The sequence below is a fragment of the Notechis scutatus genome, chromosome 8 (assembly GCF_049901735.1).
Source record: "Notechis scutatus isolate UNSWTSFEM ecotype Mainland chromosome 8, rNotScu1.2, whole genome shotgun sequence".
NCBI classification, from domain to species: Eukaryota; Metazoa; Chordata; class Lepidosauria; order Squamata; family Elapidae; genus Notechis; species Notechis scutatus.
In genome coordinates, this window is record NC_142016.1 from 11122929 (window position 1) to 11150764 (window position 27836).

At 39.4% G+C, this 27836-nt stretch overlaps 1 protein-coding gene across 3 annotated transcripts; it reads right to left on the reverse strand.

Annotated features, from left to right (window-relative positions):
- Nucleotides 1-28: 28 nt before the first annotated feature.
- On the reverse strand, nt 29-27836 carry UBXN11 (UBX domain protein 11). 3 transcript variants are annotated; one of them, XM_026676039.2, is made up of 14 exons: nt 27746-27836; nt 27231-27268; nt 26440-26550; nt 25904-26004; nt 24685-24739; nt 24295-24377; nt 23107-23221; nt 21697-21914; nt 12391-12468; nt 6358-6478; nt 4916-5019; nt 4588-4658; nt 3470-3616; nt 29-997 (listed from the first exon to the last, which is right to left on the reverse strand). In XM_026676039.2, the coding sequence occupies exons 1-14, from the start codon at nt 27808-27810 to the stop codon at nt 844-846; spliced, it is 1461 nt and encodes a 486-aa protein (XP_026531824.2). In that variant the 5' UTR covers nt 27811-27836; the 3' UTR covers nt 29-843. The 3 variants fall into 3 exon arrangements, with proteins under 3 accessions (XP_026531824.2, XP_087826770.1, XP_087826769.1); XM_087970644.1 differs by lacking the exon at nt 26440-26550; XM_087970643.1 differs by lacking the exon at nt 12391-12468.

Genomic DNA, 27836 nt, shown 5'->3' on the forward strand with positions numbered 1-27836 from the left:
CAGAAATAGACTGACATTCCTAAAGGAATGGTAATAAAGGCCAGTTTATTTCAGTTCCTTTCAGGATGGGTAGAATGAGACAAATAAGGCTAAAGTCTTTACCTCTGTCAGGATCAGAAATTAAAGTGTTGCATAAAGCTCTATGGCTGGCTGGGGAATTCTGGGAGTCGAAGTCTGTCAGAATATTCATGAACTGGCAAAGGCATGGTAAACAAGGTCAGCCAATGAATAGGCATAGCAACTAAGTCAGCCAACGTGGACTTTTTGGAAACTAAAACTGGAAGGAGCTTGGGCGTGGCTCTGTATTAAGCTCTGAAGCTGCAAACTAGTCTGCAACTTTGAATCAAAACCGAAACTCTTCTCTCTTCTGCTTGTTTTTTGCCTGTAACTGCTGCCACATTGGAAAATCTGCCATTGGTATTGTATATTTACTTCATGTGTTATTATGTATATAAAGAAGTTAATGAATCCTGTTGAATCGGTTATCTGTGTGTGCTGTCCGGATCTGATTTTCTACAACAAACTCTGACAAAGTCCACATAGTTTAATGTTGCCAAGCTCGAGAAACACTGCTCTATATCTAAACCATTCAACTTCCTTTAATTTGCCCTGGCTTGTTTACTTAGGGGATGGGGGTGGGGTGGGGGGCAGGAAGGCAGAATACAGTGGCTAGTTCTAACCCGTGTAGCTGGAACTACAAGTTTTACTTGTTTCCATCCTGGACCTGCTCTCATACAGTTAGACCTTTGGTTCGTATACCTTGGGAGAAGGAGAAGAAGGCACACAACGTCCTAGCTGAACGGCAGCCAAGTCTGATGCATCATCTACTGTGAACCATTACAGCTATTCCCTGCCTGCTTTGGTAGGGGAGAGTTTTTTCCTCAGCAGAAGAAATGCATTGGGGACCAGCCCACATTCCTCCAGGCTCGCAGCATCGTTGTTGTACACCTGCAGGGGAAATGTGCTGAGGATCTCATAGGGCTGCAGTGCTTCACCCCTAGAAAAAAGCAGAACCAGGTTTGTAAACAGACTCACTTCACACCTGCCAACTTTTCCAATCTGGTGGCCTTCCTGAATTCAGTTTTAGGTAGTTCAGAGTTGATTTTATTTTTCAACTCAAAAATTCAGTTATAGGTGATCCTCAAGTTACGACCACAACTGAGCTCCCAATTTCCATTACCAAGCAAGACACTTGTTAAGTGCGTTTTGCCCTATTTTACGACCTTTTTACCACAGTTGTTAAGCAAATCACTGCAGCTGTTAAGTAAATGGTGTGATCATTAGATCTGGCTTTCCCCATTGACAGAAGCTGGCGGGGAAGGTTACGAATGGCGATCACGTGACAGCGCAACTTTCAGAAATGCATGCTAGTGGCCAAGCAACTCAATTTTGATCACATGATCCATGGGATGTGCAACAGTATTAAGTGTAAAAAGTGATCATAAATTACCTTTTTCAGTGCCATAACTTTGAATGGCTGCTAAATGAATGGTTGTATATTCCAGATTTATTGGCTATCTCTTAAATCAGTTTGAAGGAAAAAGATTCTCAGACCAATAAATCCTTTTTGGATATTACTTTGCCAAATTTCAAGTAATTCTACTATCTTTTGGAGAATTGCTATTCCAGTAACCCAGTTTCAGAAAAAAATGCAGCTTTTATTTTTGTAGGGAAAAAAAAACATTTGGGAAGGAAGTTTATTTCCAATCAGTCATCAAAAAAAGAAAAATAATACTATGCCATTGCAGGCACATGTAAGGGAAGAAAAGAGGATAGCAGACTACCTTTTAGATCAGGGGTCTCCAACCTTGGCAACTTTAAGGCTTGTGGACTTCAACTCCCAGAATTCCTCAGCCAGCTTCGCTGGCTGAGGAATTCTGGGAGTTGAAGTCCACATGCCTTAAAGTTGCCAAGGTTGGAGACCCCTGTTTTAGATGGAAGGAAGTTTAAGAAGAGAGATCGTGAGACTCATGCAAGTCAGGCCACCCAAAAAGTTGGGTTAACAATCAGACAATGGCTAGTGCTTGATGGCTCTGGCTGAGACTCTTGATGACCAGTATAATCAATCCTAGTTTCTCAGTAGGAGAATTATAGTTACTGGATGTGAAAGTAAGTGGGCCTCCAGGCATCCTCTCCAACCTAACACTACCTGGATGAATTGGGTTTGCATTTTCAAGAACCTGAGGACCCAGATTGTTGGGGGCAATATGCTGACTCTGTAAACCGCTTAGAGAGGGCTGTAAAGCATGTGAAGCGGTATATAAGTCTAAGTGTTATTGTTAACCTCTTTGGTTGGGTTGATGAGGAATTCTGGGAGTTACAGTTCTGAGACATTTAGATGACCAATCCAGATCTCCACATAAGGCAAACCCTAAGCTTCAAGCACAACTGTTTGTAAACAAACCCTCTGTATCTATATTTTGAAAGTCCCTGGTCAACAAACATTTATTCTCCGCTCCACTCCACTCCACTCTGTAGAGTCCATAAAGATTTCTGTCTCTGCATCACCCAAATCTTCTGATTCATGACTGAAACGCAGAGCTTCACAGACTGTGCCAACCTCTTAAATTCCAGAATGCTTAAGTACTGTATTTCTACCTGAATCTGACTGAAGCATTCACAGAGATCTGACAGCCAATCAAAGCTTACCCTTCCTAACCAAGTGATGAACAAAGGATATCTCAGCCAACCAGTGCTCAGCTCATAATCAGGAAGAGAGGGCATTATCCTACCTCCTTGATTTTATACTGAAAACAAATCCTCTTCCTTTCTTTCCAAGATAGCAAGTCATAATAAAATGCCTCCATTTATGGCTTGCAAACAACTATTTCTCATTTGCCCCAAATATTGAGGTTGCAGTGGGAGGAAGCCAGGATCTAGTGAAATGGTTAGCACTTAGGAACAACATAGACCAAGCTGCAGGAGACCCAAGTTTGTTTCAGGCATGGCTCTGAACCCATGCTTAAATACTCCCAGGGCTCTTTTATTTCTTGAGATTACACTTGGCAAGTCATGTTTAAAATGCAAAAACCGGGAGAGAGCTTGTTTTTCAGTTTTTCAAACCGATGTTTGCCACAAACCCCAAAAACTTTTTTTTGAGGTTTGGGGAAGAAAAAATGTTTCTTCCCCAAACTCCAAAAACTTTAACCTTAGACTGTCTACTATTGACCTCACCCCTTTCCTAAGAGGTCTGTAGGGGCGTGCATAAAGCGCACCAACGTGCCTACCGTCCCTGTCCTATTGTTTCTCTTATTCTTTTTATTTTTCTTATATGTACCCATTTCATGTATTCACAACTATGTATACACTTATACTTATTATCTTGTAAACAATTGGCAAATCAAATAAATAAATAAATAAATAAATAAATAAATAAATAAATAAATAAATAAATAAATAAATAAATAAATAAAACAAAACAATTAGTTAGCATCCTTCTCAAATTTGGCTGGACCATCATTCTTCCTACCTGTTCTGAGCAAGATGTTGTCGCAAGTCTCCAATAGTCTCTGTGAATGACATTTTGACAATGTATGTCTTCTCTCCATCCTCTGACTTTATGCGGAGAGTTGAAATGTTGGTGCCAGAACACTCTGTCTTCTGCTTCCCTTCCAGTCTAAGAGTTAAAGGGAGATGGGGATGGAAACGATGGCTTCTCTAAGGAGGCCAGAATAACCCAGGCAGACTGGTATGTGTGAATGATATCACCCCTTTTATAAAATAGATACAGGCTGTCCTAACATTCTCCAAATGTATTGAATCTACCATTTCCCAGAAAGCAGAGCTTTCAATCATGCTACAGTCCCAACACAAATTGACTGAAGAAGGCTACTGTGTATTTTCTTTATTTACCTTATGCTGGTTCTAGTTCTGGCACACAAATACTTAGCATCCACAATCCATCACTCCAACATGCAAAACAGTCTCAGGGAAAACAGTGGCCTGCACATGTCGGGGGGGAGGAGAGTCACTAAATTATAAAATATGGGAGACTTGGCTTCTCAGGAGTGATCAGGTGCATAATGAGATTAGGATGGAGAAGGAAGACAAATCATAAATTCAGCTTACTTAATGGGGTTGGTTATCGAGGCTGGCATGCAAACACCTCAAAACTGTTGAGGAAAAGGAGTCAACCTTTTGTTAAAAGTGCTCCCAATTCTTTCGGGTTTGCTTGTTGGATTGATTGCTTTATACAAGCTTGCCCTCTGAAAATGATAGAGGATGATGTACAAAACGGGGAAAAAAGCCAAAATGAACACTAACGTTTCTTTTTCACAAAAAAGATTTTGGCAATGTCACACAAGATTTATGTTCTTATAAAATCAGGGATAAGGAAAGAGATGGATTCAGACCTCCAAACTGATTCATTGAAGTCCATTTTATCTACATTGACTAGCAACATCACCAAGCAATTCATCATCTCCCTTCTGGAGGCAACCAGAATCATATCTCAGAGGGTTCCATATATAAAACATGTCCCTGAACACTGTGAAACATTGTGCTCCTGGTGCTACTCCAGCTTTGGATTTCTGCCATAACAAGACGCACGAGGGAAAGAACCGATGAAGATTCAAGAGGCCCGTTTACCTCTTCCTCAGTGCTGTAAGGCTGGGCGTCTCCACCAAAACTACTTCGTGGCTTTGCGCTCCATCCAGGCCCTGGAAGCAAAGAGGGAAATGTGGGCCAATGTTCAAATGCCCTAAGAGACGTTAAGTCAGATGATGGCCTTCTGGTCAACCAGCCCACACATGCAAAGATCAAAAAGAAAGGAAGCTTTCTTTACTAGACCTATTTCAAAAAGAACAAGAAGGCTTGGTAATAATTCTAAATAGCTTTTTTAGATCTCAGTTGTTATTTGTTTTTTTGTTTTTTTGTAGCTTTGAAGAGGGGGATGCAAAATTAGACAGCATCTTACCTGAAGGGTCTTTTTAAGATCTTCCCGGATACCTATCACTTGCCCGTCTCGAACCAGTGACTTTGGAAGTTTGTTCAAAAATTGTTCCATGGTGAGCTTGGGACCTGCCAAAAGAAAGGATTTCATGAGTAGATGCTTTATGGGGTATGTGAACAATGACAAAGCCATGCTGAGGTTTCATTTTAATTAACTTAAATATCTATAGGTTTCTTTCCTGGGCAAAATCCTCTCAAATATAGGTGTATTAAAACCACCCACAATTGTATGAGAAACAGAAGGAGGAAGCACTATGCATGGCAGCTTGAGTTCCTGAAAATAATTGGAATATACATCTAATACAGAAACATAGATTTTGAGCACAAAAGGGAATTCCAGTAGTCAAGGAGTGAAGCTCTTATTCAATATGACCTACAGCTATTGTACATTCTTTTTCAACCTTTCTTATGTCTGATTATTGTAGCTATCTGCACAAACAACACAAGCATCTACTGTAAGTGGACATTTTCAACAGTGCCTCCTTAACTCAGTACATGTAGTCCTCGACTTATGACAATTCAGTCTCACATTTTTGTGGTTAAGTGAGACCCATTTTACCACCTTTTTTGCCACAGTTGTGAATCATTGCTGTTGTTAAATTAGTAACACAGTTGTTAAGTGAATCTAGCTTTCCCATTGACTATGCGAAAGATGATCACGTGACCCCAGGACACTGCAAGAGTCATAAATATGAGTCAGTTGCCAAGCTTCTGAGATTTGATCACGTGACTATAGGGATGCTGCAACAGTCATAAGTGTGAAAAATGATCATAAGTCACTTTTTTCAGTGCCGTTGTAACTTTGAACGGTCACTAAATGAATTGTTGTAATTTGAGGACTACCTGTATTTATCTAATGAATGAGAGATACCCAGGTTACAATTAGCATGATATTATCTGGATACAACCCACTTAAGCTCTAAGCATAAAATAAATGGTCCTATGCAAAGAGGATGCATGCCAACCTAGCAGTTTGAAAGCATGTAAAAATGCAAGTAGAAAAATAGGGACCCCTTTGGTGGGAAGGTAACAATGTTCCGTGCGCCTTCACCGTTTAGTCATGCTCTTTGGCTTTGTAATGAAGATGAGCACTGCCCCCTAGAGCCGGAAACGACTAGCACGTATGTGCGAGGGGAACCTTTACCTTTAGGAATCTGGTACCCTCCAGATGTGTTGGCATCTGGGAATGAATGGGAGTTGCAATCCCCTACACAACTTCAATGCTCAACAGCAGGGAAGGTTGGGACAAGCTTGAATAGCGGAACAAACTACTAAAGAGGTATTTGTAGCACCAAACTCAAACCGCATTCCTGGAATTTCTGAACTCCGAATGAATCTGCAATAGACACGTATAACCACTGCAGTTGGGTGGCTGATACATTTGAATAAAAACAAACCAACCATCACCTGAGATTTCATTTGTCTCCTTTATGCCACTTGGTTTGGAACGCCCAACGGCCTGGCCAAAGCCAGGAAAATACCCTGGCAGTTTCCGTTCTTGAAAGGAGACATCCCTCTTGTTGGTGACCTATGGAATAAATCCCGGTGCTGTTAAGTACCCTGTTGGATTCCAGACTCCAGAGGTCACTGTTAGACTAAAAAGCAGATGAAACTGGATGTTAGTAGCAATAACAAATGCTATGGAAACAACCTCTTCCTTCTTCTGTCAATATTCAAAGGAAATACCACATTTCAGACACCAGAAATGTAAGCACACCTGATAACACCCCATTATAGGAAACCAACAAGGAGTTGCCTTGCACATAATGAACTGAACATTATGACACAATAAATATATTGTTCTTACAAAGGAAGTTATAGAATGAATGCAAAATAAGAAGTGTTAGAAGCCAACAATGGCAGATATCTAGTAATAATCAAGATGCTCAAATAATTAAAATGCATTTTCTCCATTTATTTAAAAAACAAGGATTTCTCATTCGTCTTTCCCAGACCATATATCACTAGATTTTAATTCTCATACAACTATAAATATCTGAACACTTAAACTATGGTATTTTACAGGTGTATCTCTAAAGAAATCTCCTTGAGCTCAATTGAAATTGAGTCAGATGTTTGGAAATGAATGCTGATTACAGTAATGGAAACTGGCAGAGAGAACTTATTCAAAGTTTGATTGATTTCTTAATTCTGTTTTCTTTCACTAGTCTTACACAACCTCAAATCCTGATAAAATCAACAGAATTAGTACAAAACAACAGGTCACCTACATTTTTCAGCTATTGTAGAGAGAACATTTATCTTTCTTTCTCATGGTCTTTTAGGGGGAAACCATGAATATATTCCAGACATTATGAACAGAAAAAAGTTTCATTTCATAAATGAGTAACTATCTGACAGGCATTTGCAACAGTGATACCACAGTCCAATTATATCATGTACCGTGCAGCTAATCCTCAACTTATGACCACAAAATGGAACTCGAATTTCCATTGCAAAGCAAGAAGGTTAATTGAGTCACACGCAATTTTACGCCCTTTCTTGCCATGATTATTAAGCGATTCGCTGCAGTTGTTAAGCGATTCACATGGTCATTAAACAAACCCAGCTTTCCCCATTGTGGGCTTAAGGAAAGTTGCAAAGGAAGAATCACTTGACTTTGGGAGGCTGCAACTGTCATAAATACATTCAGGTTGCCAGGTGTCCAAATTTTGTTCCCTTGACTGTGGGGATGCTGTGAAGATTGGCCACAAGTAACTTTCACCACTCTTGCACACAAGTAACTTTCTTCAATGCTGTTGTGACTTCAAACGGTTGCTAAATGAATGGTTATAAGTCAAGGACTAACTGCATCTCACACACGCACACATACACACACACACACTAGCTCCGTGGTGGCGAACCTATGGCACACGTGCCACAGGTGGCACACAGAGCCCTCTCTGTGGGCACACATGTCGTTTCCAGATGCTTTTCTGGTTTCTGGCGCACAGAACCCTCTCTGTGGGCAAGCGCGCTGGCCATCTGATCTTCACGGGTGCCATAGCGCCCAAAAATGCCCCCCAAAACAGCCGAAAACAGGCAGTTTTCAGGCTATTTTTGGCCCCAAAAGTGACTTGAAAATGGTCCAAAAACAGCCAGTTTTCAGGCTATTTTTGGCCTGAAAAATGGCCTGAAAATGGTCCAAAATGGCCTGAAAATGCCCCCCAAAACAGCCTCAAAATGGCCCCAAAACAGCCCCAAAAAGAGTAAAAAAAAGACCATTTTCAGGGTATTTGTGGCCTGAAAATGGCCTAAAAACACCCTGAAAACGGCCTGAAAAATGGTCTGAAAACTACCCCCCAAACAGCCTGAAAACGGCCCCAAAAATGGCAAAAAATGACCAAAACCCAGGCACGCACGCACTGGCACACACACATGCACACGCATGCACACACTTTCCGGTTTGGGCACTCAGTGCCGAAAAGGTTCGCCATCACTGCACTAGCTATTGCTTTGGCTTCTCCTGAGCTGAGGCAAAATATAACCAGATTGGGATAATAGGAGCTACAGTCTAAGACAGGGGTCCCCAAACCTGGCAACTTTATGACTTGTGGACTTCAACTCCCAGAATTCTCCAGCCAGCATAGCTTTATGGACCGGTCTAAGTACCACTACTTCAGAACTGTGGCAAATCCAAGCAGCCTTGGAATGTCCTTGAGTTTTAATTTTATTGGAAAAGCTTCTTCTATATCAGAGGTCTCCAATCTTGGCAACTTTAAGACTTGTGGATTTTCAATTCGCTGGCTGGAGAATTCTGGGAGTTGAAGTCCACAAATCTTAAAGTTGCCAAGTTTGGAGACCTCTGGTCTAAGACTTCAAGAATGCACCAGAATATTGGTGACTTTGCTACTCTCTGTTTCCTCCAGTCTGTATTTCCTCTCTAGAGCTAACCAAGCATTCATTTTTAGGGCCTACACCCAACCGTCAACTGATAAAAGAGCAGATGTTTTCCTCAGCAGTCACCAGCCCAATGTGCACATGGGCTGGTTTTAGAAACAGTGGCCCACGTTTCCCCTTTTTCAACAAGGCTTTCCCATGCATCTCTAAACAATGAAAGTTTACAAATGTAATAAAATTTTCCCCCACCCTTGGGTATGAGGCACATAAATACCCTACCTAAATGAGGCTTATCTCTTAACAAGGATCAGTAAAACAATGTGTTTTATTTATTCTAGCTATGTTCTAGCTGATAATATGTTCAAGGAAGTTCAAAAATAAATTCCAGGCATCAGTAAATGGCCTTACAATTTTCCTCCTTTGCCTGAAACTTGCTGAGTGTCTAAATTGTGCGGTCTCTTTGATGTACTGTACTATCTTTCAAGAGGCAGGGAGGGGTACATTTCTTAAATAAGACACGTTCTAGGACATTATTCAGATCTTCAATCCTACTTTTGTGTAACATATACATTTCTTAGTTCAAGGCAGGACAGGGTACCAAAAGTTTCAGGACCACACGGAGCCCCTCCAAAGTGGTTTTCTCTGGGCTACCAGAATCTGCTGTGAACAAAATGGACAGGATGCTTTCCTGCCCTTTTGAGATGGGGAACACAAATCTTGTAGACTAGAGTAAGATTTAACACAGACTGAATACAGTATAAAAAAAATAAAAACCCTCCCAATCCCTAAACTGGAAACTCAAAAGCTCACAGCTCTGCTCACATAGAGCTGTATATGATGTAGAACAGGTGTCCCCAAACTTGGCAACTTTAAGACTTGTGGACTTCCAACTGCCAGAATTCTCCAGCCAGCAGAGCTTCAATTCTGGGAGTTGAAGTCCACAAGTCTTAAAGTCAATGAATACTTCAGCTTCAACCATAACAACACAAGAGCAAACAATAGATGCAAACTCAAGGTTAATCGCACCAAACTTGATTGCAGGAAATACGACTTCAGCAACAGAGTGGTCAATGTCTGGAATACTCTACCTGACTCTGTGGTTTTTTTCCCCAAACCCCAAAAACTTTAACCTTAAACTGTCTACTATTGACCTCACCCCTTTCCTAAGAGGTCTGTAGGGGGCGTGCATAAGCGCACCAACGTGCCTATCGTCCCTGTCCTATTGTTTCTTTTATATATATATATATATTATCTATATATGTATCTATTTATTCATAACTATGTTTTTACTTATACCTATTATCTTGTAAGCAATTGACAAATAAAAAAATAAAATAAAATAAAATAAAGTTGCCAAGTTTGGAGACCTCTGATATAGAAGGAGCTTTTCCAATAAAATTAAAACTCAAGGACATTCCAAAGCTGTTTAGATTTGCCACAGTTCTGATGTAGTTGCAGCATCTGTGATGGAATGTAAGAAGTTAAGAATGATATTGGGGAAAGAGAGGAGGAGATGCTACCCAGGAAACAATTAGACAAGAGAGGCAGGAACTTGCAGCTACTTAACAGAGAAAGAAACTTAGGAAAAGACCTGCATTAACAAATCAAGTAGTCAAAAATGGAGCCAAATTTGGGCCTTTGGATTTGCAAGAGCTTTACAATCATGGAGCTTTACAATAGAGTAGAATTAGTTTTGCCATGTTTCATGTCTGGTTTATGTGGGAGGATTGGAGTGATTGTGGGTGAGGGCGTGGGTGGTGGGATTGAAAATGGAGCACTCAAGCAACCAGCTCGGACTCCTGACTGTCACAACATGCCATAGTCATGTGATCATGATTTGCAACCTTCCCTATTGGCTTTCCATGGAACAAGTCAATGAGGAAGCGGGCAAGAAATTGGAAGTCATGGTCACAGTCTGTGCAATTCTTTCTTAAGAAAGGTAACCAGGGGCTACCAGAGCTACTGTTGCTAAACAATGTGGTCACACAATGAGACTGGTCTGTTTTCAAACTCCACCAGGGAACAAGAGGGACAGCCTAGCTGTAATAAAGTTACTTCTTTAAGAGTCAGTTTAGCATCTTCTCTTCAGCAGTTCTATGTAGGATGTTTAATAAAATACATATAACTTGCCAATTTTGCCCCGTGGCTCCAGTTCTGTTAAATTCATCCTATATATGTTGCAATATTACTTCTTTTATGCACACAGACAGAAAAGCTTCATATTTTTGTTGTTCGTTGATCCAGGTCAAGCTGACAGATTCTTGCTTTTGAAGGACAGCAGCAATTAATGTTTGCAAGCCATTGAGTTTGATATGATGAACAACCTTCAAAGGATCTCTTTAGGCTTATTTGTACTTTTGGTATACAAATGATATTTTACTTTTATTTTGGGCTTGATTTCAATAAATAAAATTGTATTTGTATGTATCTTGTGATAATTATAAAACAAAGAAACTACCTTTCACATTGCTTGCTTTGTTAAATTGGCAAATGTATAGCTAGGCAGTAGCACTTTGCCAATCTTCACTAATCTTAAAAAAAAAGTAAGCATTTGGTAAACCTAGATAATATTTGGATGAGGGATCATTTATTACATTAAGAAACTGAAGGCAATTTATACAGATTCCTACAATTCAACTGTACTTGTCTTTTCTCAATTTTAAAAAAATCTATTTGCTGTTTAACTTTTTCTGTTTCCAACTTGTGGGTTTACCTTTTTTCCATTCTTCATAAAGAAACTATCCTATTAATCTCCCGAGTTAAACTGTATTTTTATTTATTGCTTTTTTAAAAAAAATACATTCTGATCTTTGTTGTAAATTACTCTGGTAAAGATTTTTTTTTTGAGAGCCAATGTGCTTTTCCATGTTTCAATTTTTTTTTTTTCCTCTGTTGCTTCCCTGAGTCACATAATGAGAATCTAAACTAATTTTTCTAACAGAATTTGATCTTGTCAGCCTTCATGATGCTGAAATATCCAGTGGTATTCTTAAACTATTTACCTACTGAAAATACCTTTTAATTTAATTTTAATTAGTAGAAATTGCTACCACTAGTAGATGATTTTTGAATTTTATTATCTTTATTTTAAAAATAAAACAGTATTTTTAAAAAGGAAATTTAAAGAAATGCAAACTAAGAAGGAAAAGGAAAAAAAGAAACCTAACATAAATAGAATTGCTTTAAAGCAAAAATACAGAAATGACAATTAAACTCTTCTAAAGAAGGTTTTATGAGAGAAATTGTTCTAGTTTCTGATACAAGAAGCATTCTCAGTTCCTCAAACAGTCTGATAATTTAAAAAAAACTTTCACAGCTTGCAAAAATATTCAACAAAAACCAATTGTCTGTTGTTTGAATGAAACAAAAATTAGGTATAATAACTTGACCAGAAAGTATTCTATCCATATGTCAGTGACACTTCAACACACCTCATAGAAGCTGTGCTGATTGTACGGATCCATTATCATAAAACCACAGAATCAACACAGTATTAAGTTGTAGTGGAGTATCTTTTTTGTAGGCATTATGACCTCAGAATTTCAATTCTGGAGTGACAAGAAACCCAGAGTTCAAAAACAGGAAGCTATAAAGATATACCTGAAATGGGACACCATTGGGGTAACGACTTTGCAGCTCAGAAGGGAAAAAGCCATCCATGATATCTCGCAGGCAATGCTGAAACCACAACAGAACCAACTCATTAGATTTCCCCCATAATGACATAGCAACCACAATGGAGAAAAATTCAATTATTTGCCTGTTGACAGCTTATCTATTTCCGTTTATGTATTCCCTTTTTATCAGGGGGTTTACACAGAAAATGTTTATTGTTCCCCACCATTAAAAAAAAGAAGAAATTAAATAGGTCAACATTTTCTGTATTCAGTAGCAATGGCAGACAGGGAACAGCCTGATTGAAAAGAACAGACCAAGCAATCTCAAGAAATGCAGACTTGGACATGAGAAGACCAATGAGTGACCCAGTCTGAAACTAGCCTTGGCTACTGACTACCTGGTGGAACCTGCACATCAAGGAGTGAAACCTACCTAGCCCAGGAATGACAGCAACCAATAAAGATGAGGCCAAGAATAGAAGAATTAAATAAAAAGGAGGGCTGGACAGAGACCTATTTGGGAGTCATAATTTCATCAGCTAGACTGTAATTTGTCTTTTCAAGTTTCTTGACTGGTTATTCTGTTGAGGTTTGTCGATTAGGTAAGAACGTACTTTATTACACTAAGAAACCAAAGGCTTAATTTATATACAATCCTACAATTCAGTTACACTTGTTTTTTCTCAATTTTTAAATTTTTTTACTCTATGCCTATTTTGCTCCCTGCCTTTCCATCATGGTTAATCAAATTTTGTCTGAATTTTTCATTTGTATGATACTTACTTATTGTTTTAATGTTTTATATGGTCTTTTAATTTCTTGACTATAGGATGCCTAGAGTCACCTTGACGAGATGGGCAGCACAGAAGTCTATTAATTAATTAATTAAATAATTAATCACCTAACAAAGTCACCTAACTGGTTTCATGCCTAAGGTGAGAGTAGAACTCACCGGCCTCCAGTTTCTAACTTAGTGCTTTAACCACTGCATCCAACTGGGTCTCAATTATTCTAATAATGAAATGTGAATTGCAATATTTAAATGTGAAACCATAATCCCAACTGTATATGTAGCATTGAAGAACAAGTTTACAATCTGGCAAGGACAGGGGAGGCTTTCTGTATATTCCTGGCAAAGATAAACCAACTAGACTATAGAGTCTACATTAAGCCAATGAAACAGTTATCTGGAGGGGAAGACAGAAAGGAAGTGCCCATTTATTACAGCTTCCCCAATTTCATGCTGTTCAACACTTGGACTTTATCCATTGGCCATGATGCTGAAATACAAAGTCCAATACATCCCGAAAGGCACCAAGTAAGACAAAATTAAGTCTAATATCTTAACTCAAAGATCAAGAACATACCAAGAAACCAGGCAGGCAGGCAGGCAAACAACCTGGAGAATCTTAGGCAACTCTCAAAAAAAGTAGTACACCTAGATATATAATGCCCATTCCAGCTACTGTCCCAGACCCTCAAGAAATGGGAAGACTGAGAATAAAGCTGAACACAAAAGTCTAGCAGAAAAATAATAAAATCATAATAATGAATGCAAAAACTTTATGTACAAAGCAGAAAATCATTGAGGGGCCTTTAGAGAATGAAGGTGGGAAAGAGATCCTCAGGAAAGATACAGAAATTGCAGAGAAGTTGAATTAATTATTTCATCTGTCTGTAACAGGAACTATAGACTAAACCAAAAGTGAGCTTGGGTTGACTTTCTCAGGATAGGAATTGGAACAACTGAAGCAAAATGGGATATCAAGAGCATCCATTCTAGGAGACATTCAAAGACAAATCACTGGGTCTTGATGGCCTCCACTTATCTTAAATAATTCATTTGAGAAATTTCGGGCCTCCTAGCAAATATTATCCCTTTTTATTCAAATCAGGGTCAGTGCCAGAGGTCACTGTCACATCCCTTTTAGAAAGTGATTAAGTGGAAATCCAGGAAAACTTAGGCCAGTCAGCCTAGCAACTGTTAAAGGTGAATTGGTAGAAATGGTAATAATTTTAAAAAATTAAGCATACAGAACAAAGATTTTCTTCTGGAAAGAAAATCAGAATACAAAGGAAACTCCTGCCCCATCCTGTTTGTTTGTTTTTTAGACTTTGAGTATCAACAGGACATGGATGGAAGTATCTCTGTTAATTGGTGAATATAGGATAACAGGATTAGGGGGCACTGAATATATTTTCTCCATATAAAAATGTCAAATCTAGGTAGACATTAAATGGAGTAGTTCAGCAAACGTCTTAACTACAATTTTCAGCCAATAACTAACTTATTTATCATAAGTATCAATTCATAAAATATTTCTCTGGTCTTTTTAGTCACCAACAGAAAGGGAGGGGGGAGCAGTGCAGCAGTTTGCAAAACCAAAACTGCATTCCATAAATGTTTTCATAGATAGTAACTAGGTGACCGAAGTTTCTGCCACACAAAATTCTAACTGGAGAGCATGATTGATGACTTGGCTATGGATGTGTCCCACTGGAAAATATTAATTATGATACACCCAGGGGGTGGGGGGAAACCAGGATCAAGGGTGACAATGAATTATGTGTCTCAGAGTCGGCTAAACCCAGGCAGTGCTGGACATGTTAACTCCCAATAAATCCTTTTAAAGTTTTGGAAGTTTGGCTCAAGACTCATGATTTAATTGGGGTAACTGCCGGAATCCTGACAGTAAGACAACAATAATATGAGATCCAGTTTGGTCTAGTGGTCAAGGCATGGGAAGCCAGGAGACTGTGAACTCAGGTCCTGCCTTGGCCATGAAAGCCGGCTGGGTTAGGCTGAGAGTCGCACACTCTCGGCCCAACCCACCTCACAGGGTTGTTGTGGGGAAAAGAGGAGGAGGAAGACGTGTTGGATATGTTCAACACCTTGACTTATTTGCAAAGGTAATAAAAATGGGATACAGATAAATAAATGAAATAAATGAAAGAAGCAACTTAATTTGTATACATTGCAATATCTTTCTGGGGAGACTTTAAAAGGTCACACCAGATTCTAGGATTTGCATGTGGTGAAGGCCCCAGACAGCTTGGTTATTGTGGATGGGGAACTGCAACAGGCTGAAAACAAGAAGCAGCTTCCATTCATGGCAGATGTGCAATAAATGAACTTGAAATACTATGAAGGTAACATATAGATTCTTGTGTTTGTCTCAAAAAGAAAGGCACTTTACAGTTCATTTTCACTTCCTCCAACTCCCTTTCAGAATGAGAATCAACAGGACTCGGCTGTTTAAACGTGAAACTTTCCAGTTGAAAAGGGCAAACAAATGAGAAGTAATAAAACCTTGTTTTTGGCAATGTAAGAGAAATAAAGCCTGCTTTGCTCTCAGCCAAAGCTCCATATCCCAATACTGGAACCCTTGTTTTCAGAAGCCTGGAGAGAGACAGACAGATTGTGGGAAATAAGCCACAGGTGGAAAGGAAAGGTGCTTTTCCCACACGTTACCTTTTAAAATCAGTACCCCAGCAGGAGTTTTCTTTCATGATTTGTGATGCATTCAAATAGCCTATGACAGGGCTCCCCAAAATTGGCAACTTTGAGACTTGTGGACTTCCCAGAATTCTGAGAGTTGAAGTCCACAAGTCTTAAAGTTGCCAAGTTTGGAGGCCTCTGGCCTAGGACACCAGCTAGGCTCAAGCTTGCTAACTGTAAATGAAGATAGATCTGGCTTTCAGAACAGAACAGCGAACCATTAAGGGAGAAGAAAAAACTTTTCAGTCCTAGAAATGGCTTGTTCATATTATGAAAAAGCAGAAAGTTGTGATTTGATGCTAACACCTTATTTTACTGCAATAAAGAAAGTCAGAAGTCAATGTTCTTTTCTTTTCTTATCCTTCCTCACGTCTCTTCCCCCTCTTCCTCCCCACTGCTTTTCTATTTACTTTTGTATTTTGCATCTTATATAATAGTTCATAACTCAATAAAAATATTAAAGGTAAAAAAAAAAAACCTAAAAAAGAAAAGAAAAAGACTTTTCAGTCCTGAAAAGATGGCAAGTGGAGAGGACTTTAAAATAACCTTGCCTTGGTTTTGTATGGTATGAAATGGGGCTGAGAGAAACTTAGAAGCTATCAAAATTCTGTTGTGGAAGAACAGTTGTGGAATCTCTGCAGCTCCTGTTTCTCCAAGGATTGGCATCGATCTTGACAGCTTCTCACCATCAAAGCTGACACCAGCCAGAGCATAGAACAACTCAAAGAAGTAATGCAAGATTGGAAGAGGTGGAGAGATCTGGTCCACCGAATCGCCAAGAGTCGGACACAACTAAATGGATAACATAGACATAGAATAAGAGTTGGAAGGGACCTTGCAGGTCTTCTAGTCCAGGGGCCGCCAACCTTTTGGACCTCAGGGACCACCAAACTCATAATTTTAAATCCCTCAGACCACTAATATGAATTTTGACTGCACGGTGGCTTGCTGACGTAGGTGGGAAAGTCAGTCCCATATTCCAGAGCTGCAGTAGTCACAGGACTGGCCCTTTGGTCATCCCGGAGCAGCTGCTCCTCCACCCAGGTGCACCGGCCTGCCATGGACTGAAGGAGCTGCTCCAGGATGACCAAAGGGCCAGTCTTGTGACAGTTGCAGCTCTGGTATATGGGACTGACTTTCCCACCAATGTCATCAAGCCACCATGGGACGGATTTCCCTCCCCTGCCGTTGGTCTTACCTTCCAGTTCCAGCTCGCGTGGCTCTACTCAAGGTCAGGTTTGCGCTCAGCCAAAGGGTGGGCAGGCCATGTGGGTGTGACGCAGCCTTGTGTTCCCACGCAGCCTGGATTGATTGCTTTGTGGGGGACATTTCTCTGCAGACCACCAAAATTTTCTCACAGACCACCAGTGGTCCCGGCCCACCGGTTGGCAACCACTGATCTAGTCCAGCCCCCCTGCTCAAGCAGGAGAGTTATTCCAAATATTAACCTCTACCTGGGATCCAACTCACAGCCTCCTGATTGTGAGGCGACAGCTCCACCTCTAGGCCACCGCAACTTGCTTGTACATCATCATCATCATCATCATGACACTTTCTAATCCAAGCATTTTCCTGGAATTTCGCAAGCAGATATTTTGGCGTACTTTTGGTTTCAATGAAGTACAGAGAAGAGCAACTAAGATGATTAAGGGCCTGGAGACTAAAACATATGCAGAACGGTTGCAGGAATTGTGTATGGCTAGTCTAATGAAAAGAAGGACTAAGGATGACATGATAGCAAGGTTCCAATATTCCACCATCTGAAGGCAGGACAAGAAAGAATGGATGGAAACTAATCAAGGAGAAAGCAACCTAAAACTAAGGAGAAACTACCTAACAGTGAGAACAATTAACCAGTGGAACAGCTTTGCCTTCAGAAGTGGTGGGTGCTCTCCATCACTAGAAGTTTTTAAGAAGAGACTGGACAGACATTAGTCTGAAATAATTTAGGGCCGTGGTGGTGAACCTATGGCACGTGTGCCCGAGATGGCACGCAGAGCCCTCTCTCTGTTCACACGAGCCGTCACCCCAGGTCAGCACGTGCGCCTCCCGCCAACCAGCTGGTCTTCAGGTCTCTGCTGCGCATGCGCGGGTGACAGGGAGCACTCAGGAGCCATGTGCGCATAGGCAGAGGGTGGTGCGTATATGCATGGGGGAGGGGCGCATGCGCAGGGTGCACATGCATTGCATTTTGGGAATACGCGCACGCTCACTTTGGGCACTTGGTGCTGAAAAGGTTAGCCATCACTGGTTTAGGGTCTCCTGCTTGAGAAGGGGGTTGGATTGGAAGACCTCCAAGGTCCCTGTGCTGTTATTCTCTTCTGTTAATTTCTGTAATATTTCGGCTACCCAATCCACTTCAGCTGGAATCCTTCTTTTCTTTTCTCTAACTGGACAGTTGCTAAATCAATATTCTTCTCAATAACTTCTCCATATCTTATTATCCCATTTCCCTTTCTGTGCTGCTATTTGAGCCTCCAGTGCTTCCTTTTTGTTTCATGTTTCCCTACCAAGTTCTGTATTCTCTTTTGTTTTCCTTTTTAAGCATGGTCATCATCATCAACAATAATATTACACAACCCTTCTTTCTGGGAAACAAAATTACACACCTTGCACTGTTTATGTTGGAAACTGCTTATTCCAAGGCTGAACTTTCAGAGATGTATGTCTAAGCCCAGCATGGAATAAGTGTGGTTCCACATCAGTTTGACAACTAAATGTTGCATTCAATTAACTTTATTACAGTCATAGACCAGAGACCAGAACAAATAAAAACACTCAGTAAATATACAATTAAATTTTTTAGTATAAAATAATAAATAATAACTAAAATATATGATAAAATCCAGTCTGGATTTTATCCATGCATAACTATATTAAAATTACAAGCCATAAACTGTGTGGCCCGTTGTCAGTTTAATACTAAAAGGGAAAGGAATAAGCAGTGCAAAGGTTTGCCACACTTGTTATATAACATAACTATGGTGGATTGGGGACGGGGTGGCTCAGTGGCTAAGACACTGAGCTTGTCGATCAGAAAGGTCGGCAGTTCGGCGGTTCGAATCCCTAGCGCCGCGTAACGGAGTGAGCTCCTGTTACTTGTCCCAGCTTCTGCCAACCTAGCAGTTTGAAAGCACGTAAAAAATGCAAGTGGAAAAATAGGGACCACCTTGGTGGGAAGGGAACAGCGTTCTGTGCACCTTCGGCATTTAGTCATGCCGGCCACATGACCATGGAGACGTCTTCGGCTTTGTAATGGAGATGAACACTGCCCCCTAGAGCCGGAAACGACTAGCACGTATGTGTGAGGAGAACCTTTACCTATGGTGGATTAAAATCTCCAGTGCTCCTGTGCAGAATCTAGCAACCTGCACTGTAGTTATGGACTGTTCATCCTTAAGCAGCCACTGAAGATAGGCAGTATCAGAACGGCCAGGATACCTAGCAGTTATTGGCAGAATTTGGTTTTTCAGTATCTCTAAGCAATAGCACTTATATACCGCTTCACAATGCTTTTACAGCCCTCTCTTAGCGGCTTAAAGAGTCAGCATATTGCCCCCCCAAAATCTGGGTCTTCATTTTACCGACCTCGGAAGGTTGGAAGGCTGAGTCAATCTTGAGCTGGTGGGACTTGAACAGCTGAACTGCTAGCAGTCAGCAGTCAGCAGAAGTAGCCTGCAGTACTGCACTCTAACCACTGGGCCACCAAAAAGAAAATCGAAGGAGTATGTGACCCACAGTCTCCACCTCTCCTGAGCCACAGGAACAGAGTCTTTCAATCAATGATCTCTTTTTATACTTTTATGCCTGTTGCATCTTTTTTTTGGCATTTTTTTTCATTTTTATTTGTTGTTATTCAAGAAAAAAATATTTTAAAAAGAGAATCACATTCTCACATTTTAGTGTTTTCATAACAGTGTACATGTTAATTGAAACCATTTACTACAAAAATATATTAAATCTAATTCCCAATTTCTTACTTATCTATGTTATTAATACGTCGTGATAGTTTGTTTTTCTATGTTACTACACTACTACACCTATGTACATAGCTATACTATACATGTAAACATAGCTATACATTTTTCCTTATTTCTGTTGTTCCATGATATTTCTTTAATCATTTCCACTATACTTCTTTATTTCCTTGTTTTTTAATATCATAGTTAATCTAATCATTTCTGCGCATTGGTAAATTTTGTTGATTACTGCTAGATCTGTGGGTACCATTGTTAATTTCCAATTTTGGGCAAAGGCTATTCTTGCTGCTGTGACAATGTGTAGTATTAGATGCTGTTGTTTTTTACTCCATGATAGTTCTGATATTCCCAATAAGAAGGTCTCTGGATTGAGTTTGATCTTTAATTTTGTCATCTCTTCCAACCATCCCTGTATCTTAGACCAGTATTTTCGAGCTTGGGGCATGTCCACCACATGTAAAAATACGTTCCCTGACTATGATTGCACTTCCAGCTTTTGGGTGACATATTGGGAAACATTTTTGCCAATCTTGCTGGTGGAAGGTGCCAGCGGTAGAACATTTTATATTATCTTTATGTGATACTGATAACATTAATTTATAGCTGGTTTGCCATATTCATTCCCATTGTTCTAAGTGGATGTTACGACCGCAATTTTTAGCCCATATTATCATATTCTCCTTAACCGTTTCCTCTTCCATTTTAAATTCCAATAAGCAATTGTATAATTTAGTAATCTTTTTTTTCACTTCCTTGTAATATTTTGTCTAGTTCCTGTTCTTTGTTGTAAAATCCAAATTGTACCTTGTCATATGCCTGTTGCATCTTTGCAGCTTTTTATCTTGTCAGTCTTTCCAAATGTAATGATCAAAATGCCCAAAGATCCACTAAAAGACAAGATTCTGCCACAATATAAGGACGGGGAGAGGGCTTGGCGATGGTTGTGGGAGAATGTTACTGTCACAAAAGATTTTTATTTTGTACATGTACTAGTAACTCTCAAATTCCAATAAAAGAGAATATGTCATGGCCCTGTTGGAATCTGATTCCGAGGGGGAGGTCGAGCAGCTGACAGGGAGTGGGAGTGTGGCTCTGGTGGCTGTGGAAGAAACTGGGGAAGGGCACAGTCCGGCTGGGCATTCAGAGGAAGACCCAGGGCCACCCCCTCTTCATCCAAGAGCACACAGGGAGGAACGGAGAAGGGAGCAACGTTAGTTACGTGAGTTACAGGGGAGGAAAAGGCCCTGATTCCCTTCATTAGCTGCAGCTGGGAAAACAGGATTTAAAAAAGGCGTTGCACACAGCACCTTGCTGGAAGCAAAGCATTAATTATCTTTGTTTGTCAAGTCTTGGCGTCCTCCCAACTGTGTGTGTTTCGTTATCTTTTGAAGTCTGCAATTCCTTATCCTGCCCTGTCTTGTTAATTGCTGCAGCATGGTTTGTGTTGGTTTTTATTTATAATTTATATGTACTTTGGGTTCGGATGGAATTTCTTCCCTTTAAAAACTGTTCTTGGGAGATTTTTTTTCTCCAGCCAATGATAACTGGACACTGGGGGCCAAGTTGGAGGTATTAAAAGGACTTTACCTACTTTTGTGACTTTGTTGCTTTTGTGCCACACCCCAGGTCACCACAGAATATTTCTAGCTCAGGGCTGAAATGAGAGGTCCTTGGTGCTCTAGAAGCTTGGATGTTTTCTTGCAGACATGTCATTACCCAATTTCCATAACATCATCAGTGCTAATGCTATCAGATAATCTCAGATTAGCTACTAGCCAACAATTTCATTTCTTCGAAGCTTGATCCCTACCTTTGTGGAAGGATCTTCATAGGACCGGAAAGGCCCTTTGAACATGACAATCCCATTCTGATAGAAGGTGATCGGAACTGAATCCAAGCGCTTCAACTGAGCTCCACCTGTAGTGTGTTTGATTTGGGACACACCTTCTCCAGCTAACACATTCAAATCTTTCAGATTCTTGAAAATCAAATCAAAATTGATTGGGGTTTCAGAAATGATGGCTTCACCTACATGAAAGGAGAAACGACTGTGAGAAGGCAAAGATAAGGCATAGTTCTGAATTTTAGTGCAAGCTCAGTATTTGAACTGCATCTTTGCAAAAGCAAAACCAACATTCCAATGCAACCTTTCCAATCCCAAATGTGATATCCTCTGGATGTCCTCCTGACATTAATTCTGGGAACTGTAGTCTAAATACCCTTGGGGGGGCAATAGTTTGGTAGACAGTGGCACACAAATTGAATTTTATTATCTGCATTTCTATAACAAAGGCATTGCTTTATTTGATAAGTTTCTCATCATATGCTACAGGTATAGTGATGTTTCCCTCCTAGGGAAAGCACAGTTTAAAAAGTAAGATATGTTTGTGGCTTTTAAAAATATTTTCTAAATGTCTACTATAATTCTCACCGCACACCCTCCTCCAAAGGATCTGCAATATAATTAAAAAGTATATAATTAAAATTACCACAAAATTAAATTTAATTATAAACAACAAAAATAAAATATTTAATATTTAGAAATATGGCAAAATAATTTCCAAACTCATCTGAATAGAAAAATGAATGGAATAATTTCCTGAGGACTAAAAAGGCCAATTTTTGTTTCCTAGTATATAAAACAAATCAGCTTTGATAGGAACAGTCAATAAACGCTTTCCTCCAAAACCCACCTGAAAGTCTTGCTATTTGTTATCACAAGTCTAACTATCAGCAGGATTGTTCCAAAGGTGCTTTTCACAAAGCAACTGGACTTTCTTGCGTTTTTTCCTTTAAGACATTTTGCTCTCATCCAAGAAGTTTCTTCAGTTCTGACTGAAGGGTGGGGACAACATTCAGTCAGAACTGAAGAAACTTCTTGGATGAGCAGCAAAATATCTTCAAGGAAAAAAACCCAAGAAAGTCCAGTTGCCTTTTGAAAACATCTTTGGGACAAACATAACCTGGATAATTGAGAATCTCCATAGATGTATCAGCAGGATTATATAATGAACATTGATGGGGAGAAGATATCAAAATACATAACTACTCTATGAAATTTTGCAAAGAAAAAAAAGATTATTTCCTCTTTCAAGAAACTGAAAGTATGTCTTTCATTATTCATAAAATCAGTAGAGAAAGAGGAGAAATGAGATTAAAATAAAAGATGACGTATATTTTCATGCTTCTTAAAAAAAGAAAATCATTCCTCCCAGCTAACCTGGTTTCCAAAACGTTTTTGCTGTCAGGCTTTCTTCTTCCTCTTGTGACTCCAGATCTCTCAAAGAACCAGGGTCTTCCCCAACCCAGATCAATCCATAGTCATTCAGAAAAAGCTTTATGGGAGAGGGAATAGAAAAGTTAGGGACAAGGAAATTGATAGTATTTATTAATTGGTACATTAATCTTTTTATCTGCAATGACAACATATGTACATTCCAAGATAGAATAGGAAAATTAAAATTGTTAAAACTTGAAATTACTAATTTTCCTGAAAGTCAACTAATAGCAATAGCACTTAGACTTATATACTGCTTCACAGTGCTTTTACAGTCCTCTCTAAGCTGTTTACAGAGTCAGCCTATTGCCCCCAACAGTCTGGATCCTCATTTTACCCACCTCGGAAGGATGGAAGGCTGAGTCAACCTGGAGCCTGCTGAGATTCGAACTGCCAAATTGCAGGCAGCTGGCAGTCAGCAGAAGTAGCCTGCAGTACAGCACTCTAACCACTGCGCCACCCTGGCTCATAAGGCCATTAACTAAGGCCATTTTTAAGTAGGGAATTTTAATACATTTTAAAATGTTGTTTGGGAGGAGAATCACAAAGCCACCTCTGCAGATGCAGAGTCCCTCCTGTCTCTTCTTAATAGCAACAGAGAATGACATAAAGCAGGGGTGTCGAACGAATCCGGCCCACGGGGTACTTAGATATGGCCCACAGGGCTGCCCTGGAAACAGCAAAGGATCAGACCATGGTGCCTTTACCAGTGAAAATGGAGCTCACAGTACTCCTGAGCTCTGCTTTTGCTGGCAAAGAGGGCTGAAGGAGGCTGTCGCAGCTGAAAACAGAGCTTAGGAGCCCATTTTCACTGGCAGAGCCCTCGGGCCACCATAGGCACCCCTGACACAAGTGACATTGAGCTGGCCACACCCATTCTGGCCACACACACACCAGCGTCCCCCCAAGGTCAAACATAACCCTGATGCGGCCCCCAATGAAATCAAGTTTGACACTCCTGGCATAAAGGGTGGTGTTTGTGTGTGTCCCATCTTCTTTCCACTACTGTTTGCATGAGACACACTGTAGTTTTCCAGTTCAACAACTGTCAGTTTTCCTTGAATTCATGAAAAAGCTCAGATTCCTAGGGGGAAAAGGAAAATTTTTATTTCTTTCTATTATTTAGCTAACCTCCATTTCCCAAACCTGACGTTGCAGCTGAAGGCATAACGTTTCCAATTCCTCAACTCGGGTTGTCCCCGATGACGTTTTTTCTATAGGGAGGGGAAAAAAAAGAATTTGGAATTCCTTTTTCTTTTTAAATATCAAACCAAATGAAAAATCAATAAATGTTCTGATTCAGAACAGAAAATAAGACAAATTTACTTTGGGATATATATTCTTCGTATTATTTTTCCACATTTCATCAGTTTCAGATCTTAGTAGTCTACAAAGTCTTACAATCCATCTCTCTATTAATGCTAAGGATGAAATATGATCTCTTGTTTTGCATTTCCCATTTTTCCCAAGTCACTGCCTGCTGTTGAGGACTAAAAGAAAAGGAAGAGGAATTCACATTACCTGTTCTCTTCTGAAGGGTTTTGATCTGCTCCTCAAGTTCTCTGATCTTCTTATTCTGCCAGCCCAAAAGCAAAGGTCAAAGCAAGTTGCTTTTTATATTAATGCAAACTCAACTTGATTATTATAGACACAGAGCCAGACAATTTTCTGAAACTTGGAAAGCACATTAGTCCCCTGTCTGTTTTCATCTGCTACTATTCACATTTCATTTTCTGCATTGGAAAAATTCTCCTGTCCTTGACTATTTCTATTCCCCCTGACAGTGCAAAAGATCAGGACCCATACATTAACTTGCAGCACAACAGATTTATTGAAGCCCCCACACAAGAATTTAGTCAACTAATAGCCCACACTAAACTGGTGCTCAATAAGAGTCAAAGGAATTCAAGGAGGCTTGGAGCATTTGTGGACACGTAAGTATTCTAAACTAATGACACATTTAACTCTGCCCCCTAATCCTGCCTGCTCTTCTACGGTCAAATTTAAAACCAGCCATGGTGTTCCATAGTCATGTGACTAATTCCCAATATTTTTTGCTGGTTTATGGCAAAAACTGTCCATTCAAAGAATAGGTTCACTTAACAATTGCCTCACTTAACAACTGCCCCATTCACTTAACAACCACCATGTTTGCTTAACAACTACTATAAAAAAAATCAGAAATTTACTTCTGGTTATGTGGTGCCTTGACTTATAACCATAACAACATAAAACTGAATTTCTGGTCCTAATTACAGTCTTAAGTCAAGGAACTACCTGTACCTCTTTTCAAGTATATCTATTCAGCTTTTAAGACTGCAATTTTCCCTAAGTGCCCTGTCAAAGAAAACATTTCTGAGTATTAACTCCAAACATACCAATGTAAGAGCAACTATAGAGTAATGCCCTTTTAGCATACAGAGCTTTTTATTGTATCTTTTAAATTTCTTTGCACATCTTGTGCCAAATTATCTACATTTATTATCATCTGGTCTCTTTTAATGTGTTGTTTTGATGTTATTATATTACTTGTTTTATACTATTTTTATTGTAATCATGACTCTTCTTAATTTTGCCGCTTATCCTAATGAGATATCTGCTACAAGCTGGCCTAAAAAAAATGCATAAAAAATTAAAAATAACAAAATGGTAAGTAAAATATTAACAACATTTCAACAGTTTCCAGTCTGAACCGTTACAAATAGTTCAAGGGCAATTCCTGCACTGGTTGTGTTGTCACCTTCTCTTGGATTGCTTGTGCTTGGCTCTTGACTTTCCGCTCCAAAGAAGCAATTTTATGCATCATAGAAGTCATCAATTCCATATCACTGGGAGCATTCCCTGAAGACATGAAATGAGCAGGACATGAGGATAATCTGGAGACGAGCCTTCATACTAGCAATCAGTTTAAGGGCACTTTGTATTGCTCAAAAATGGGCCATACTTCCCGAAGACTTGCTATGTTGTCTGCATTGGCTCTTTATCTATATCAGTATCTCCACTTTCATGAGGAGAAGCTATCTGATTTCAGGGAAAAGGGCTGTTTCTTGGTTTTGTTCTATACACAAAATTTAGGAATTCAAATTGTGGTCCCAATCTAACAGGAACCACAAAGTATTTTTAGCATAGGGACATGGGTCTCATTAAGTCAGCTTTTTAAACTGTACAGTGAATTATGATTAAACTTACTCTTACTCATTCTAAAGTGACTAATGTAAATGCTTAGCATTACCCAGTACAGTTACATAATTCTATATCCAATTCCTTGACTCATACCAAGAATGGTTGATTGTGCTGTAGCTCCATTTGAGCAAGAAGGCAAATTAATTTGTACTGGAATTTGAGCTCCTGGCCCTAGAATTTCATCCATCATAGCAGCTTCATCTTCTGTGAATCAAAGGGATACACTATTATCAAGAGCAAAGCTATGATATTCTCTTTATTCTGCTGTGTGAGAGAGAGGGAGGGAGGGAGGGAGAGAGAGAGAGAGTGTGTGTGTGTCCCACACTCTTCTAGCACTGATGTTGTTACCTAGTTGGGTAATGAAACATCTGAAAGAAAACAACCAAGCTCAGAAAGCACCAAGGACTCTATTGTTTAGAAAGAAATATCCATTGCCACATGGTATCAATTGTTATCATTTTTCCCACACAGACTGATATAACAAAGTGAAAGAATGATTCAAAGCATTTTTTCCAGGAAACTGTATGGCACATTAAAACAGCATTAATTGCATCCACCATCTTTTGCTAACTGTCATCTATATGGGTGTAAAAAACAATCAGATCAAATCAATTGGTCAAATCAAGCAGAACTTTCTTAGTTCCATATTTCCTATATATGTCCCAAAGGTTATTTTCATAGCATTCTATAGTTTAATTGTTTCCTGGTAGAATTTTAAAAGCTTTATGGAAATATATAACATTAATGGTATGGTATTTAAACACCAGCAATTTTTATGAATCTGGGATGTAAAAATAATCCTATGGTTCATTAAACTATAAGAAAAGCTTACAATGTTTACAACATGTATTTAAAATAAAAGATATGAAGCTTTGTTAATTTACCATTCTGGATATTTATCGGGGGTGGTCCTCCCTTTTTCCTAAAATCCAGAAACAAATGGGAGAAACAATTTAAAAAATAAAGAGGAAAATTAATTCAATTATCATGTCAATATATCACATTTGCAATCACGTTTGCGAGGTTGCCGTATGATTTATTTTTTGGAATGGTTTAGTTCTTCTTTTTAAGGAAGTTAGACCATATGCATAACTCAAACAATAACTTAGGATTTCCTGTAGGAATATGTAACATTAAAATAGAAAAAAATTAAAAAATATAAAACATCATGGTTAATAGTTTCAAACTGTAGTAAAACTGAATGAAACTAAGTGTATTAGAAACATTTAACCTCTCCCAGGTAATGCTCTCACTAATGGAAGAAGCTTAAGGGCCATTTTAGTCATTCAAAAGAGGTAGGACTGTCCATCTGTTGTGATATTCGGAAGCCAAAATATGGGATTTTTTTTCTACCACAGACTTAGACTTAGATTATTTCCTCCAATAAGCCCTCACTTACTCTGTTGGCTGCAACTGAAGTGGCATTCTGCGAATCTTGCTGAGAGAAGAGAAGGGAGATGACATTTTTTTTTTTCTTGAACACAGTTTTA

What these genes read in the sequence shown, in the direction of transcription:
- UBXN11 (XM_026676039.2), bottom strand. Translation starts at nt 27,810, where the DNA reads ATGTCATCTCCCTTCTCTTCTCTCAGCAAGATTCGCAGAATGCCACTT. An exon ending in GTCAGGTTTGGGAAATGGAG is followed by an intron (nt 23,222 to 24,294) that starts GTTAGCTAAATA and finishes TCTCCCATAAAG; the next exon opens with CTTTTTCTGAATGACTATGG. An exon ending in CTTACAGCACTGAGGAAGAG is followed by an intron (nt 3,617 to 4,587) that starts GTAAACGGGCCT and finishes TTTAACTCTTAG; the next exon opens with ACTGGAAGGGAAGCAGAAGA.